This window comes from Thunnus albacares, chromosome 20 (assembly GCF_914725855.1).
Source record: "Thunnus albacares chromosome 20, fThuAlb1.1, whole genome shotgun sequence".
NCBI classification, from domain to species: Eukaryota; Metazoa; Chordata; class Actinopteri; order Scombriformes; family Scombridae; genus Thunnus; species Thunnus albacares.
In genome coordinates, this window is record NC_058125.1 from 20,657,319 (window position 1) to 20,669,807 (window position 12,489).

At 39.1% G+C, this 12,489-nt stretch overlaps 1 protein-coding gene and 1 non-coding gene across 2 annotated transcripts; both read right to left on the reverse strand.

The window, feature by feature from the left end:
• Positions 1–1,421: 1,421 nt before the first annotated feature.
• Positions 1,422–11,497, reverse strand: fbxw10 (F-box and WD repeat domain containing 10). The gene is made up of 12 exons (XM_044338596.1): positions 10,461–11,497; positions 9,926–10,087; positions 9,051–9,181; positions 8,823–8,930; positions 8,628–8,734; positions 8,302–8,505; positions 6,486–6,607; positions 5,855–6,009; positions 5,563–5,705; positions 5,135–5,293; positions 4,740–5,038; positions 1,422–4,637 (listed from the first exon to the last, which is right to left on the reverse strand). The coding sequence occupies exons 1-12, from the start codon at positions 10,972–10,974 to the stop codon at positions 3,922–3,924; spliced, it is 2,820 nt and encodes a 939-aa protein (XP_044194531.1). The 5' UTR covers positions 10,975–11,497; the 3' UTR covers positions 1,422–3,921.
• Positions 11,498–12,091: 594 nt separating this feature from the next.
• On the reverse strand, positions 12,092–12,162 carry trnag-ccc. Its single transcript has one exon. It is a non-coding gene; the product is annotated as a tRNA-Gly (tRNA).
• Between the last annotated feature and the right edge of the window lie 327 nt (positions 12,163–12,489).

Genomic DNA, 12,489 nt, shown 5'->3' on the forward strand with positions numbered 1-12,489 from the left:
GAGAGCCCTGCTGGTATCAGGATTCAGAGGAGAGCAAACATCTGTACTTGACATGAACGAGCAGCTAATTGTTTGTCAGACTGTGATTGAGTGCATGACTCAAACTATGAGGAAAGCACTGATAAAGATGTCCATTAGCAGAACTCTCTCTCTCACTGTGTCGTCAGTGTGTTGCTAAACTCACAGCTTTAAATAGGAACACTTACATTTACTGTGGAGATGGTATTGTAGCCAGTCAGCATTTACTGTATGTGAATATTTCATTATATATTTTTCAAGTAATGCCTCTTCGGTCAGATATCAACTAAAATACAATTGTGTCCAACACAAGATGTCTAATCCTCCACTGCAGTTTTTGGCCCACTTAAGTGTTTTATTCTTCTTCTGTGGTGCATGAAGACCTTAGTAGAGCTGCGTTACAATTAATTTTCTGTTCGTTTTGTAGCAGGAAGTAGAGTCAGATGCCGTTTTGCCGTAACTTTTCCTGTGTGAATTGCCTTCTTGTTCCAAGGTGCCACTCCCCCCCCTCCTCAGACGATATGACCTCTAAATAGGGAAGTTTTATGCAGTTGACCTTTGACTTTCACGTCTCCGTATTTATGTCTGAGAAAATAGTGAAATTATGACACTTAACACTGTCGCCTGCATGTGTCTGGAGTTCCTCTGTGAAGACTGGGGGCCATTGAGACCACAGGTCAATCCATGACACCCCTCTCTCTTGTTTAATAATGGTGCACTGGAACACATTCACATTGTCATGCAATGAAAACCTAAGAAATACCATATTCAAACGGCTTGTAAGAGTTTCACACTGCATTTAAATTTCACTCTAATTTGCTTATATGAAAATTTAATTACAGCATTATATAGAGAGAAAGATGGTAAACTGTAATTTTACATGCAATTAACACTAATTACAACATCAAATAATTGTAGTCATACAGTTAACACTAGACATTATTTTAATAAAGACATGGTGAGATGTCAGTCAAAAAAACACAAAAGAGATGATATTTGAACTGCAGAAGCATTGATAATTGGTTCAAACATTCAGGTCTGAAAGAGGTCGATAACACAGTGGTAGTGGGCCCCCCAGAGGACAAGTGCTAAAACTCAGTGCTATGTGTGAATAATGGCACAGAGACATCCAACTCTAAATGAAATATATGCCATAGCCTCTAGTGTTAAAGCAATATAATTTAATTAAAGTAAAGTCTGTTTAATTTTGATCTTGTTTGTTTTTGTGTAGGTCTTTTGTATAGAACATGTCTTGCGGATAGAAAATAATCTCTTGCAATTATCAGAATACATTCCTGATGTCATAGTGTAAAGACAGATGGTCTCACCGTATAATCAGTCAATTCATCAATGAGAAAAGAAAGGTTTTAACTTAATGAAATAAACACAAATAAAATCAAGAGTGGGGAAAAAGAAATCTACCTTTAGCATTACAATGTCACAATAGCTCTTTATACAGAGTGAAGCATAATCATTTACATCAACCTCAAATAATTCAGGTGTCACCTTTATCAGTGTTCTTTGACATGTGTTAGCACTGAACCATCTGTAACTAACAACTCAGCACAATCATCTGTTGGGGTTGGGAGGGGTTCGAGTACACGAGGAGCCAGAAGCCAGCAGTAGCCTCTTTGATCATCTTCCTGATGTGTGGTCACAGTGGTTTCACTCTACTCTTTTTGGCTCAATCAAGGGCCCTTGAACACACTGAGGCTCAACTCCAGAAAACAAGAACCTGCCCGCTGCAGAGGCACCACTGAGATCCAATCAATGAGCAATCAGATTCCCCCTTATCTATTTGGCTTGGCTGTATGTGGATGTTAATCAGTCCCATATCTCGGTAATGGTGTTCCTGTTAATTGCCTCCCGTCGTTGTGGCTATATCCCCTTTCGCTTATGATCCCTATCTGCAAATGAGGTCAGAAAGGCATATGGATCTTGTTTCCAGCCTGGCTCTTCTGAGTCCTTACAGGGGACGGTTGGAAGGAGCACTGGCCGTGTGGCCTGGCATTTAAAGCTGTCCTGAGATCAAGGCACTTGTCGTCGCTCCCATGTGTTGATGTCACTGCTCTGTCAGGCCTTGAAGTTCTTCATTATTATCCTTGTTTAAGCCTTACTTTGGTTCTCCAACAGTTTCTAAGAAACAGCAGAGTATACAGCTGCCTTTCAGAACAATGTCCAGAGTATGTTTTCCACAATGGGAAAATTTAGTCTCTGTTTTTTATCACAAGTCAGTTCCCCATGGGAATGGTTTGAATTGCATATTCATTGAGCCTTTGCATCTGATGCCCATCTCGTTAGACCTGATAACGGTGTGATATCTGGACAGCTCCAGGGCAAGTCAGCCACCCGTCTGAATGACATGCAAATATAAAACAATTCAGATCACAATTTGGTTAATCACATTCTCTGCCATGACTGGCCTGGACTGACCTGGTCTGAAATGAGGGTTCTAGTCTAAGCCGAGTTAAGAGTTCAAACCTGCTCCTGACACAGCATGACAAAAACTGAAAAATTAATTTGACAAATGAACTATGATGCAAATATGCGCCTTTGGAGATGGAGATTCATGTAGAGTAAAGGTCAACTAAGTCATACTTAACCATCTTTTGTCACCCTCTCTCCAACCTCCAACCCTTAAAACCTTCTTTCACTGTGAGGGGGTTAACTGTCATTTCTTTCAAGCTTCTCTTCATGCATAAATAAACCTGTACCCTCCTCTCCCCGACCAACCCTTGGGCCTGCTCTAGGGAGCATAAGGTCTAAGAGCATTCCTCCATGAAGACTTTCCCTTTTCTTACTTTGCTTTGATTTTACGCTTATTATCCCCCCTGCAGCTCTGCTGGTCTTGGACAAGGGAGTCCATACCTGATGAAACAATGGGGGGGCTGTGCTGCCTGACGAAGCTAAGCTGAGCTTGGGGTGGCAGGAGGGGATTGCATTGTCTTTCTACGTCACACCGCCACAGGAGGAAAAGGGGGAGACACCATTATCCCCAGTTTTCTACAGACCAAATCAAATTAGCAGCAGACCTCTCCTGAAAGAAGAGACTCTCCAGAGTGGGCAAGTCAGTTCTCCTCATAACCCTTTGTTATTCACGGGTGCCCAGCTGTTGTACTGCTGCTGTCAAAGCAGAGGGCCTTCCCGCCCTGATCTTCAACCTCCTCGCCCCTAATGATGCCCTCGAGGCACCAGGGCTAGAGGGCAGGTGGCAGGGTGAAAGGTCTCTCTGGATGGGACAAACTCATCACACTCTGATGACTTCACTGATCTTGTTTGAAGTACCACAGCGGCTAAAGATTTCTTGTAGCTTGATTGGTGTAGGGATGTGCTTCATGAAAAGAAACTCTCTGGTACAAACAGCAGGTTTCAGTGGCAGGCGCGGATTATTATAACTGAATTTAAGACTACATGCTTGAAAAAGCATTTTTGTAAAATTAAATACAAAAAATGGAAACACAGTAAAAAATCATTTTTAAAACAGTCTTCAAAAATATGAAAATACTACTTTTTACTTTACAGGTTTTTATGCAACTTAACTATAGAATCAACCTACCTAGAAAGACTCTATAAAAGCTCAAAACCATCAACTACAAAATAAGAGGCTCAAGATACATTCAGCCTTGGAAAAATAAAAAAAAATAAAATAAAAAGAGAAAATAAAAAACTTAACTTTGACTTAAAACCTAATGCCAATTGCAAAACAATAACCCCTAGCCCTGCCATCATCAGGTGATACAATACTGACCCCTAGTGGTGTTTTAATGAAACATCACATTTAAAAAATAAAGTGTCAGATACACAAAGATGTCCAAAACACCCATCGCAGAGTGGTGATAGAGCTCTGCTGACACACTATGTCATAAGACAAATAATAAATCATCTGTTGATGCACAAATTTCTTCATAGTATCTTATCCTTCTTGGACAGTTTGTGCTCACAGCTCTGCATGAGTTCCCTCTTGGCCCGGACACAGTCTTCCAGCTGGGTCATAGTGAGCAGCTTGAATCCTCCCTGCTTTCTCATTGGATCCACGGGGCAGATTCTGGGCAAGCTGGTACTAGTTTTAATGCAACATTCTTGATTAAGTAGCGGTCTCATGAGGATGCGCTCAGGAGACTGTGGCTTCTCTATGGCGCCTACCCTCTTTATTGCCTTCTGTAACTTCTTAGAAAATAAACCAGGACGATGCCTCATAGTGACGTCAGGGGCAGTGGAGACGTCTCTGCCTTGCAATGTGTTTGTCATATTTTGATTGGCAGTTCTCAGATGTGGGACGCACGTCTTGGCCCTCCTGTGAGGACCATTATGTGTGTGCTGCAGTGGACATAACAGAGTCTGCAGGCTCTGTTTAAGTGCTGATTGGGGCTTTGGGTTATGGAGGTCAGAGTGCAGTGGATCCCGAGGTGAGTGAGGACCCCAGGAATCTCGGAGCTTATCGTTGCACTCCATGTTGATGCTGACCTCATCCGTGCACTGCGCCCTCTGTATGGCATTTACCCTGAGGATGATGGAGTCGCGTGTCAAAGGATGATGAAGACCCCTCTTCTTTATCCTATCGCACGTCGCCTTCTCACTCAGCATCATTGAATTTTTAGAAGACTCGCAGCGTTCTCTGACTACAAGGGAAAAGTATAATTTACAACAAGAACGTACTGATCTTGAAACATATTTCTCTACGCCCTAATGGTATTTCCCTACAATCTATTGGTTGATCTTACCTTGTGCTTGACATTTAGTGGGGGTAGACAGGAAGCGGGTGCGGTAAACTATCTCAGCTCTCTCTGGTTTCTTGCCTTTACAGTTGTGCATATTTCTGGTGGGTGAAGCCACCTGTGCCATGTGATCTGCCCCGACAGAAGTAAACGGAAGCTTTCTGAGGGAAGCTGCAGATTTCTCAGAAACCAAACCACCCTGAGCCACCACATCACCCTGGCCTCCCTCTGCTGACTCTGTGTATTCCCAGAACACTTTGGCAAAGTGGTAGAGCTTCACACTGGATGCCGTGTTCACTAAAATACTAAAGGAGGATAGAGAGGCAAAGTATGAGAGACAATAATAACAGTAAAATAACATTGCTCAACAATGTTTAATTAAGTGAAATGCTTTGACTCACCTATTCTCACAGAAATGCAGTGACATTATACGGCCTGCTTCAGCCTCTGCAGTGATGTCTCTCAGACAATCTCCAGTGAGGAAATTAAATATGCGAATCTTTCCATCCACACAGCCAGTGACAACACGGAGGTAGGTCAGAGTCAGAGATTTTACCTCCCTGCAGAAAAGTCAGCATTCAACTCAGCATTTTCGGTTTTTAAAGATAAGTCACATCTTTTTTAGGTTGTGAATAGTACAACATTTTCTACTGTCAGGAACAGGAAACAAGATAGGACAAGGTGTCAAAAACCTATTAAAATATACTGAAGATAAGTGTAGGAGAATGATTCTCTCACTCTCCTACATAAGGAATTGCTGTGTGATCAGAATAAAAATACTGAAGCAACTTTCTGTGCATTTTTGCATATCGGCACCGAAGGTGCTTACTTTGGGTGGTTGAAGGTCATAAGACACTCTTTAGCGTCACAGTTGATGCTCCATGCCATGACCTGACCGTTATAGTCCCCAGACAAAAGATGCCATTTGTCGAAGAACAGGCACTTCACTGAGCTCCTGTGAGCATCAATCACCTTTGGGAAAGTGGTCCATTATGCAACAAAATGAACAAAGGTAAGTATTAAAAGGCAGCACACTGTATAGTTTGATATGAAAAATAATTTGTGATTTATTAAAAGAGACTCTATTGTTCTCCATGTAGATTCAGGGTAAATGTTCTCACCCTGAGCAGTGCTGCATTCTCCATGTCCCATATTTTAATAAGGCCCCGATCACAGCTGCTATAGACTCTTGCTGTGTTGATCTTCACACACTGGACAGAACTGGGGTGCTTGAAGTTAAAATCCTCAAAATACTTCCCCGTGTGTAGACTCCACACTGGCAGTGTGGTAGCAAAGTTGATTTGCACAAAGCAGTAAAATAAGCTCAATTCAAACTGAAGGTTTAAATTTTCATAATTTACTACATCGATAAAGTTATGGAAGTTATAAAAATGTTTAAAGTTTAGAATAGAGAATAACCGAAACCAACAACTGGTGCGCACATGATCCTGTTTTATGGCATGAACAGTTTTATTCTGCTTGAGTATTTACAATCATAAAATAAACCAGGACGTAAAGGATGTAAATGATTACATTTTACTGGTAATCAAAATGTTTGTGAGATTTCTTTCAAAAAGCTCAGAAGAAAGTTCAAAACATAGATAACTTCAAGATGATTGTTTGGTCTAAGATTATTATTATTATTATTATTATTATTATTATTATTGTTATTATTAAAAACAGAAAGCAAAGATGGCAACAAATATTGACAACTGTCTACAGAATGCTAGAAATCCTTTGAGGGTTTCTTACCTTTTACTGTACAGTCTTTAGCCCCTGAGACAAGTCTATCAGCATGAACATCCAGGCAGTTGACAATGCCAGTGTGACCATACAGCATCATCACACACTGGTCTGTCTTCAAATTCCAACACCTACAGGTACACAACACACAGTGCTGCACTAACTGACAATATATTTACTAATGTTATTGGTAAGAAAGTAGTAAGTGGACTACTTATTAATGACACAAGCGACCATCTGCCGGTCTTTGTAGTCATTCAGAGATGTGTTAGAACCAACCAGGACATTAAAACTTACAACCTAGTTAGACACAAAACACGAGGTGCAATTAAGACCTAATGAAACAAGACTGGAATAAAGTCTATGTGGGGGATGTAAATGAAGCCTATGAGACATTTTTGTCCATAACAACCGCTCTCTACGAAAAGAACTGTCCTCTAGTAGTAAAACAGAAATTTGCTGAAAATCCATGGCTAAGGGAATACAAAACACATGCAAGAAGAAAAATTTATTATGTAAAGAATTTTTAAAGAAAAGAACAAAAGAAAGAGAACACACATACAGACATAGACATATAAAAGACAAGACATATAAAAACAAACTCACAAATATTATGAGATGCAGCAAAAGGGATTATTACAGTAAATTGTTGGAGGACGACAGAAATAATATTAAAAACACATGGAAAATATTGAATGACATTATTAAAAATGGAACTGGAAAAACAGGATACCCAAATCATTCCTTGTCAAAGAATAATACAACTACTAATAATATGGATTTAGTTGCAGATTAATTTAATGGGATTTTTTGTGTTGGTCCTAGCCTGGCTAAGGAAATTGCAAAGACTAATACTAGAGATGATGTGGATAGTAAAAATATTAATGTAAATAAATCCATGTTTATAAGGGGAGCAGATGAAAAAGAAATTATTGACATGTTAAAACATTTATGAATAAGAAGTCTACAGACTGTAATGGATTTGATATGAGTGTGTGGTGAAACCTCTTAATATTTGTAATGAGTCTCTACAAACTGGTGTATTTCCAAGCAAAATGAAAACAGCTGAAGTCAAACCTATATATAAGGCATTGCAGACCTGTTTCTTTACTTTCACAGTTCTCTAAAATGCTGGAAAAACTATCCTATAAACAATTATCACAAAACATAATGTACTGTGTGAACAGCAATATGGGTTTAGATCTAATAAGACAATATCAACGGCAATAGAAAATATAGAATTTTCAGTGAGGGCATTCCTGGATCTCAAAAAAGCATTTGATACAGCTGACCATGACTTATAATTGAAGAAATTACAAAGATATGGAATTAGAGGGGTAGAACTCTCTTGGTTAAGCAGTTACCATGAGAATATTAATACATGCAAATAAATAACTATAACTTACAACTACTGAAGGTTACTTGTGGGGTTCCCCAGGGCTCAGTGTCGGGACATTGTTGTTTATTTTTGCACATGAATAATATATGTGGGGTTTCCAAATTATTAAAAACTATTATTTGCAGATGATACAAATTTATTTTGTTGTGGTAAGAATTTAGAACAAATTTTGGATACAGTGGAAAAAGAAGAGGAAATGCTAAAGAATTGATTCTAACAAACTACACACACACTTTTTTATTAAATTAGAGGCTCTAAAATTGAAAGGTTTGGTCAACTTTGAAACGGTTCAAATCATGTACAAAGTTAAAGTACCTGAAAGTATCCAAAGGTTGTTTCAAATAAGAGAAAGTCAACATATACACACACGCACATATACATTCACAAAATTATAATTATGACTCTGAATCATCATCACATGCTCACCTGATACTTGCATCACAGCTGGCAGTCATCAGCAGGTCTCGCTCCTCATAGAGCAGCACTGCCCGGATGCTGCCGACGTGGCCCTTCATCACCGCCACAGATTTTGTTTCCGATGCCACATAAAACAGATGCACCACGCGGTCTTTGGAGCCCGTGGCCATAAATGATCCACCTCTGTAGTCTACCACGCGATGAGGGTCCTCTCTGTCACACCCAAAAACACACACACTTGTATGAAATGTATGTTTTTATTATAATGTGCAGGGTTTAGTTAGCGTTCTTAAAAATATGCTACATAAAAAAAAAAATAAATTGAACACACTAACTTGTTAAGCAGCGTGGTGGTAAAATATGCACCACAATAAACATTTCGCTCTTCCATTTGCACTGTTTTGGTTTTGATGTTGGCGTAAGCAGCTTGAAAAGGCTTGACCTGTAAATCCAACAGAAGATTATTGATTGACAGTAGTTTTCTGGTACAAAAAGTGATGATTATGAAGGTTTTTCAGTTATTTGATGACCTTTTTGACACCAGAATGAATGTCCCCCCTCTCATGATCCTTGACAGGTATGAGGACTTCAACGATGTTGGCATAGGTAGAACTGACTAAATGAACACCTTTGTATCGCTAAAACAGAAAAAGGATTTACTGATTTGTTATTTTTATTAAACAAAAAAACATTTATAGAACATTTAAACATCTGTATAATTATGTTATCATCACACGCTTGTTACATGCTTGCCCCACCTTCATCATTGCCTTCACTTGATCCTGGAAGATACTTCTGAAATGGATTTCCTCCATGGTTTCCGCTGCGAGGTGCTTCCAGTATCGACAAACCTTCTGGCAGCGTCTCAGAGTATGTTCATCTAGTAGACCTGATAAAAGACACACATGTACAGTATAATATCTGCATGTATGTACAAGTTTAAAAGATTAATAACAGAAATAGTTTAAAATTTACTCAATTTAAGGATGGAACTGTTTAATTTTTGTTATTGATACAAATACCAAATGCAAGCTTAATTGCAAACTATCATTATTTCCTCGTCATCACTTTGTTTTGTTCAATATATTCCTTAAGTAAAATGTCACAGAGGTTGCTTGGAGCAAACAGCCAATCAGTTGTGTGGCAGGTTTTGTTGCTCTTATATCCAAGGGTTACCCCACTTGAATGGGATGGATTTAACAAGAGCATTCTTGAGTAATGAAGTTACATCCCCATGGTGCCATTAGCCTGGCTTAGATGCTTTGTATTATCGGTTTATGGACATGTCAATGCACACTTCAAAGTGAACACAGAGACTGAAAAGTAGATTACACTGCTGATCCACCAAAGTAACACTGTTGAAACAACTGCATCTCGTTTGCTTATGGATAGTTTCCTTTTGATTACCTGTGTGACTGTGTGTATTTGTGTCTGAATACACTATCTTGTGCTTAAAACACTTAAGTGCTTAAAAGTGCATGCTACCAAATGAATTTGCAACATGTATACTGTTTTATGATGCATAAAAACAACATATTATATAACATTTCAACTCACTGAAATATATCAAGAATACAAATAGAGATACTGACAATATTGCAATCATTTCATTATTGCCTATGTGTCAACTTACCTAATATCCTCTTTGACAGATCAACAGGAAGGCAGCCTATGAAGTCTCGGTATCGGCTGACTCCAGACACAGACTTTGAGGATCCAGGGACTACCATAAGAGCAGGGTCCTCTGAGTCTCCCTCACTGACCTGAGGATGTTGATTTGTGTTGGGGCTACCCACTGAAAAGAGAACATGATTAATGATAATAATAATAATAGTAATAATGAAAACAGTCAAGCCTGCCTCATATGTCATTGAGCAAAGATGTTATTTCACTAAATCACCTCATAAATGAAAACGCAAACTGTGCCACTCTATGTGTCCTTTACTGGCATCTAGCGGCACCAAGTAGGAATTGCACTTGTAATGCAACTCCATTAAACAGAAGAGGCTTGTAGGTGAGTTTCCACACTTTAAAATCCAAATTATTCTATAACATTTATGTAAACAGTCAGTTGCAAGACAAAATATTATATTATTACGTTTTACTCCTCGGCAGAAAGAAACAGTATAATCCTGAACTTAATGATGTTGTTTTTGTTGTGTTCTTACCATTAAAGTGCAGGAACCCTCGTTTTAATCTGACTAGAAGCACGCTGGTTAAATTAGCGACCATGCGTAATAGTTCCGATTCACAGAGTGAGAAAAGACGGCAAAGATACCGTGATTTGATCCAGTCCGGGCTGCTACTGAACCAGTCCCAGATTTCATTCATGTCCATGCCGACTGGTTTACCATGCGGCGCTCGGTCCGGACCGCGGCGGGGGAAATCTTGAGGTGAATTTGGACTTCTCGACCTGGCGTAATTGAACAACGTCCATGATGTTACACGCAGGACCCTCTGGACACTTTCCAGCACTTGGACGTTTCCGCACCGGAGAAGCAGCTCCACCACGAACCTCCTCTTGAATTCATCCGACACCCTCCACAAACGCTGGATGGAACCGGGTGGTTTGGGGGCAAAAACGCAAGACGGGCACATCCCGCACATGTTGGGGCATCCTTCCGCCTTACTGCAGCTGATCTCGCACGCCGACACACTTCTACCACACTTAACGGACTTCATCTCGATGCTGTGATGAGTTGTTTGTGGTGCTTTCTGTTGGCTGCGTCGTTGCCAGGCAACAATTGTCTTTTTTTTCTCTCTCCGAACAATATCAACAAACTCACAGACATCATTCAGGTGGTTGCCAGGCAACAAGTGGCAGCAGGGGATGGATGCTCTCAAGGGAGTTTAGCCCATATATCATGGATGTATTAAGGATAATTATAATGTTATATTAAATAGTATATTATTGTATTAAAGAGGTAGCACGTTATCGGTGTTGTTGCTGCTTTTCTCACCTCTCTTTGAAGTTTGTGTGATAGATTTACGCTATATTAGATATTGCAATAAACATTTAGTTAGAATAGGTCATTTTCAGTACTGTGTAGCATGTTTCATCACACAACAACCAAAGGCATCCCTCCAGTGAGTTGTGCACGAAAGTAGGTTTGTTTGCAGCTGTACCCACAACGCAGCAGAGTAATATAGTTTTGTGTTTTTCTTTAGTTTTTATTTTTATTTCATTTTTGTTTTCAATTCAGTTTAGTTTCAGTTAGTTATCAGAGTGTATTTGCTAGTTTTAGTTTAGTTTTTATTGTTTAAAAATGTTTAGTTTTAGTTTAAATTGTATTAGATTCAGTATTAGTTTTAGGTTTTTTTATTGTTATTATTATTATAATATGGGGGGTATTTGTCAGGAGCAAGATTTAAGAAGTTCAGAATAGGTATTACAATACAAACACAAGACTTTGTGAAGGCAATTGACTGTAGACATCCCAGTCCCAATAAACATGCACCAATGCCTCCTCATGTTTGTTGTGTTGACAAATAACCAAACTGACAAATTATAAGTCCACGATATCATTTGTTAGTTTTCGTTTTTTTCTAAAGTCTAGTTTTATTTTTATTTCAGTAAACTAAAATGTTTTCACTCCTAGTTTTAGTTTTTAGTTTAGTTTTAGTTAACTACTGTAATAATAACCTTGCGACGTATGGCTAATATAATGTGGATATATCCAACAGTATGGTGTAGGAGATACGGCAATAAGCGAAAACTGCTGTGATTCAGTTTAATGGCTGTATGATATAAATTACAGGGAAGAGCTTTTTGTCCTGTTGAAAGGAAAAAAAAGATCCGTGCGCCGCCCGGGAATCGAACCCGGGTCGCAAGAATGGGAATCTTGCATGATACCACTACACCAGCGGCGCCGATGCGAAGAAATGGGACTTTAGTATTTATATGGATAGCTATAGTCTGATTGTTTTATTGTTGTATTTATTGGGATAATGTACAGTTCCAAACATAAATGTTAACATTTGATGCACCGCACCAGAGTTAGCTTAAAGCTAATTTTCATCTGCAGTCCCTTACAATTAAAACATACAACAGCACAATAACAATGTTGTCGTATGTTTAGTTTTAATGTTGCTGGTTTCTCTCAGCGGGAATAAAACAATTCCGACAGTAGGTAGACAACAAACGGGTCGGCTAGTCGATATAAAGTTACTACTTTTATTTGAAAAACACAGAACAGG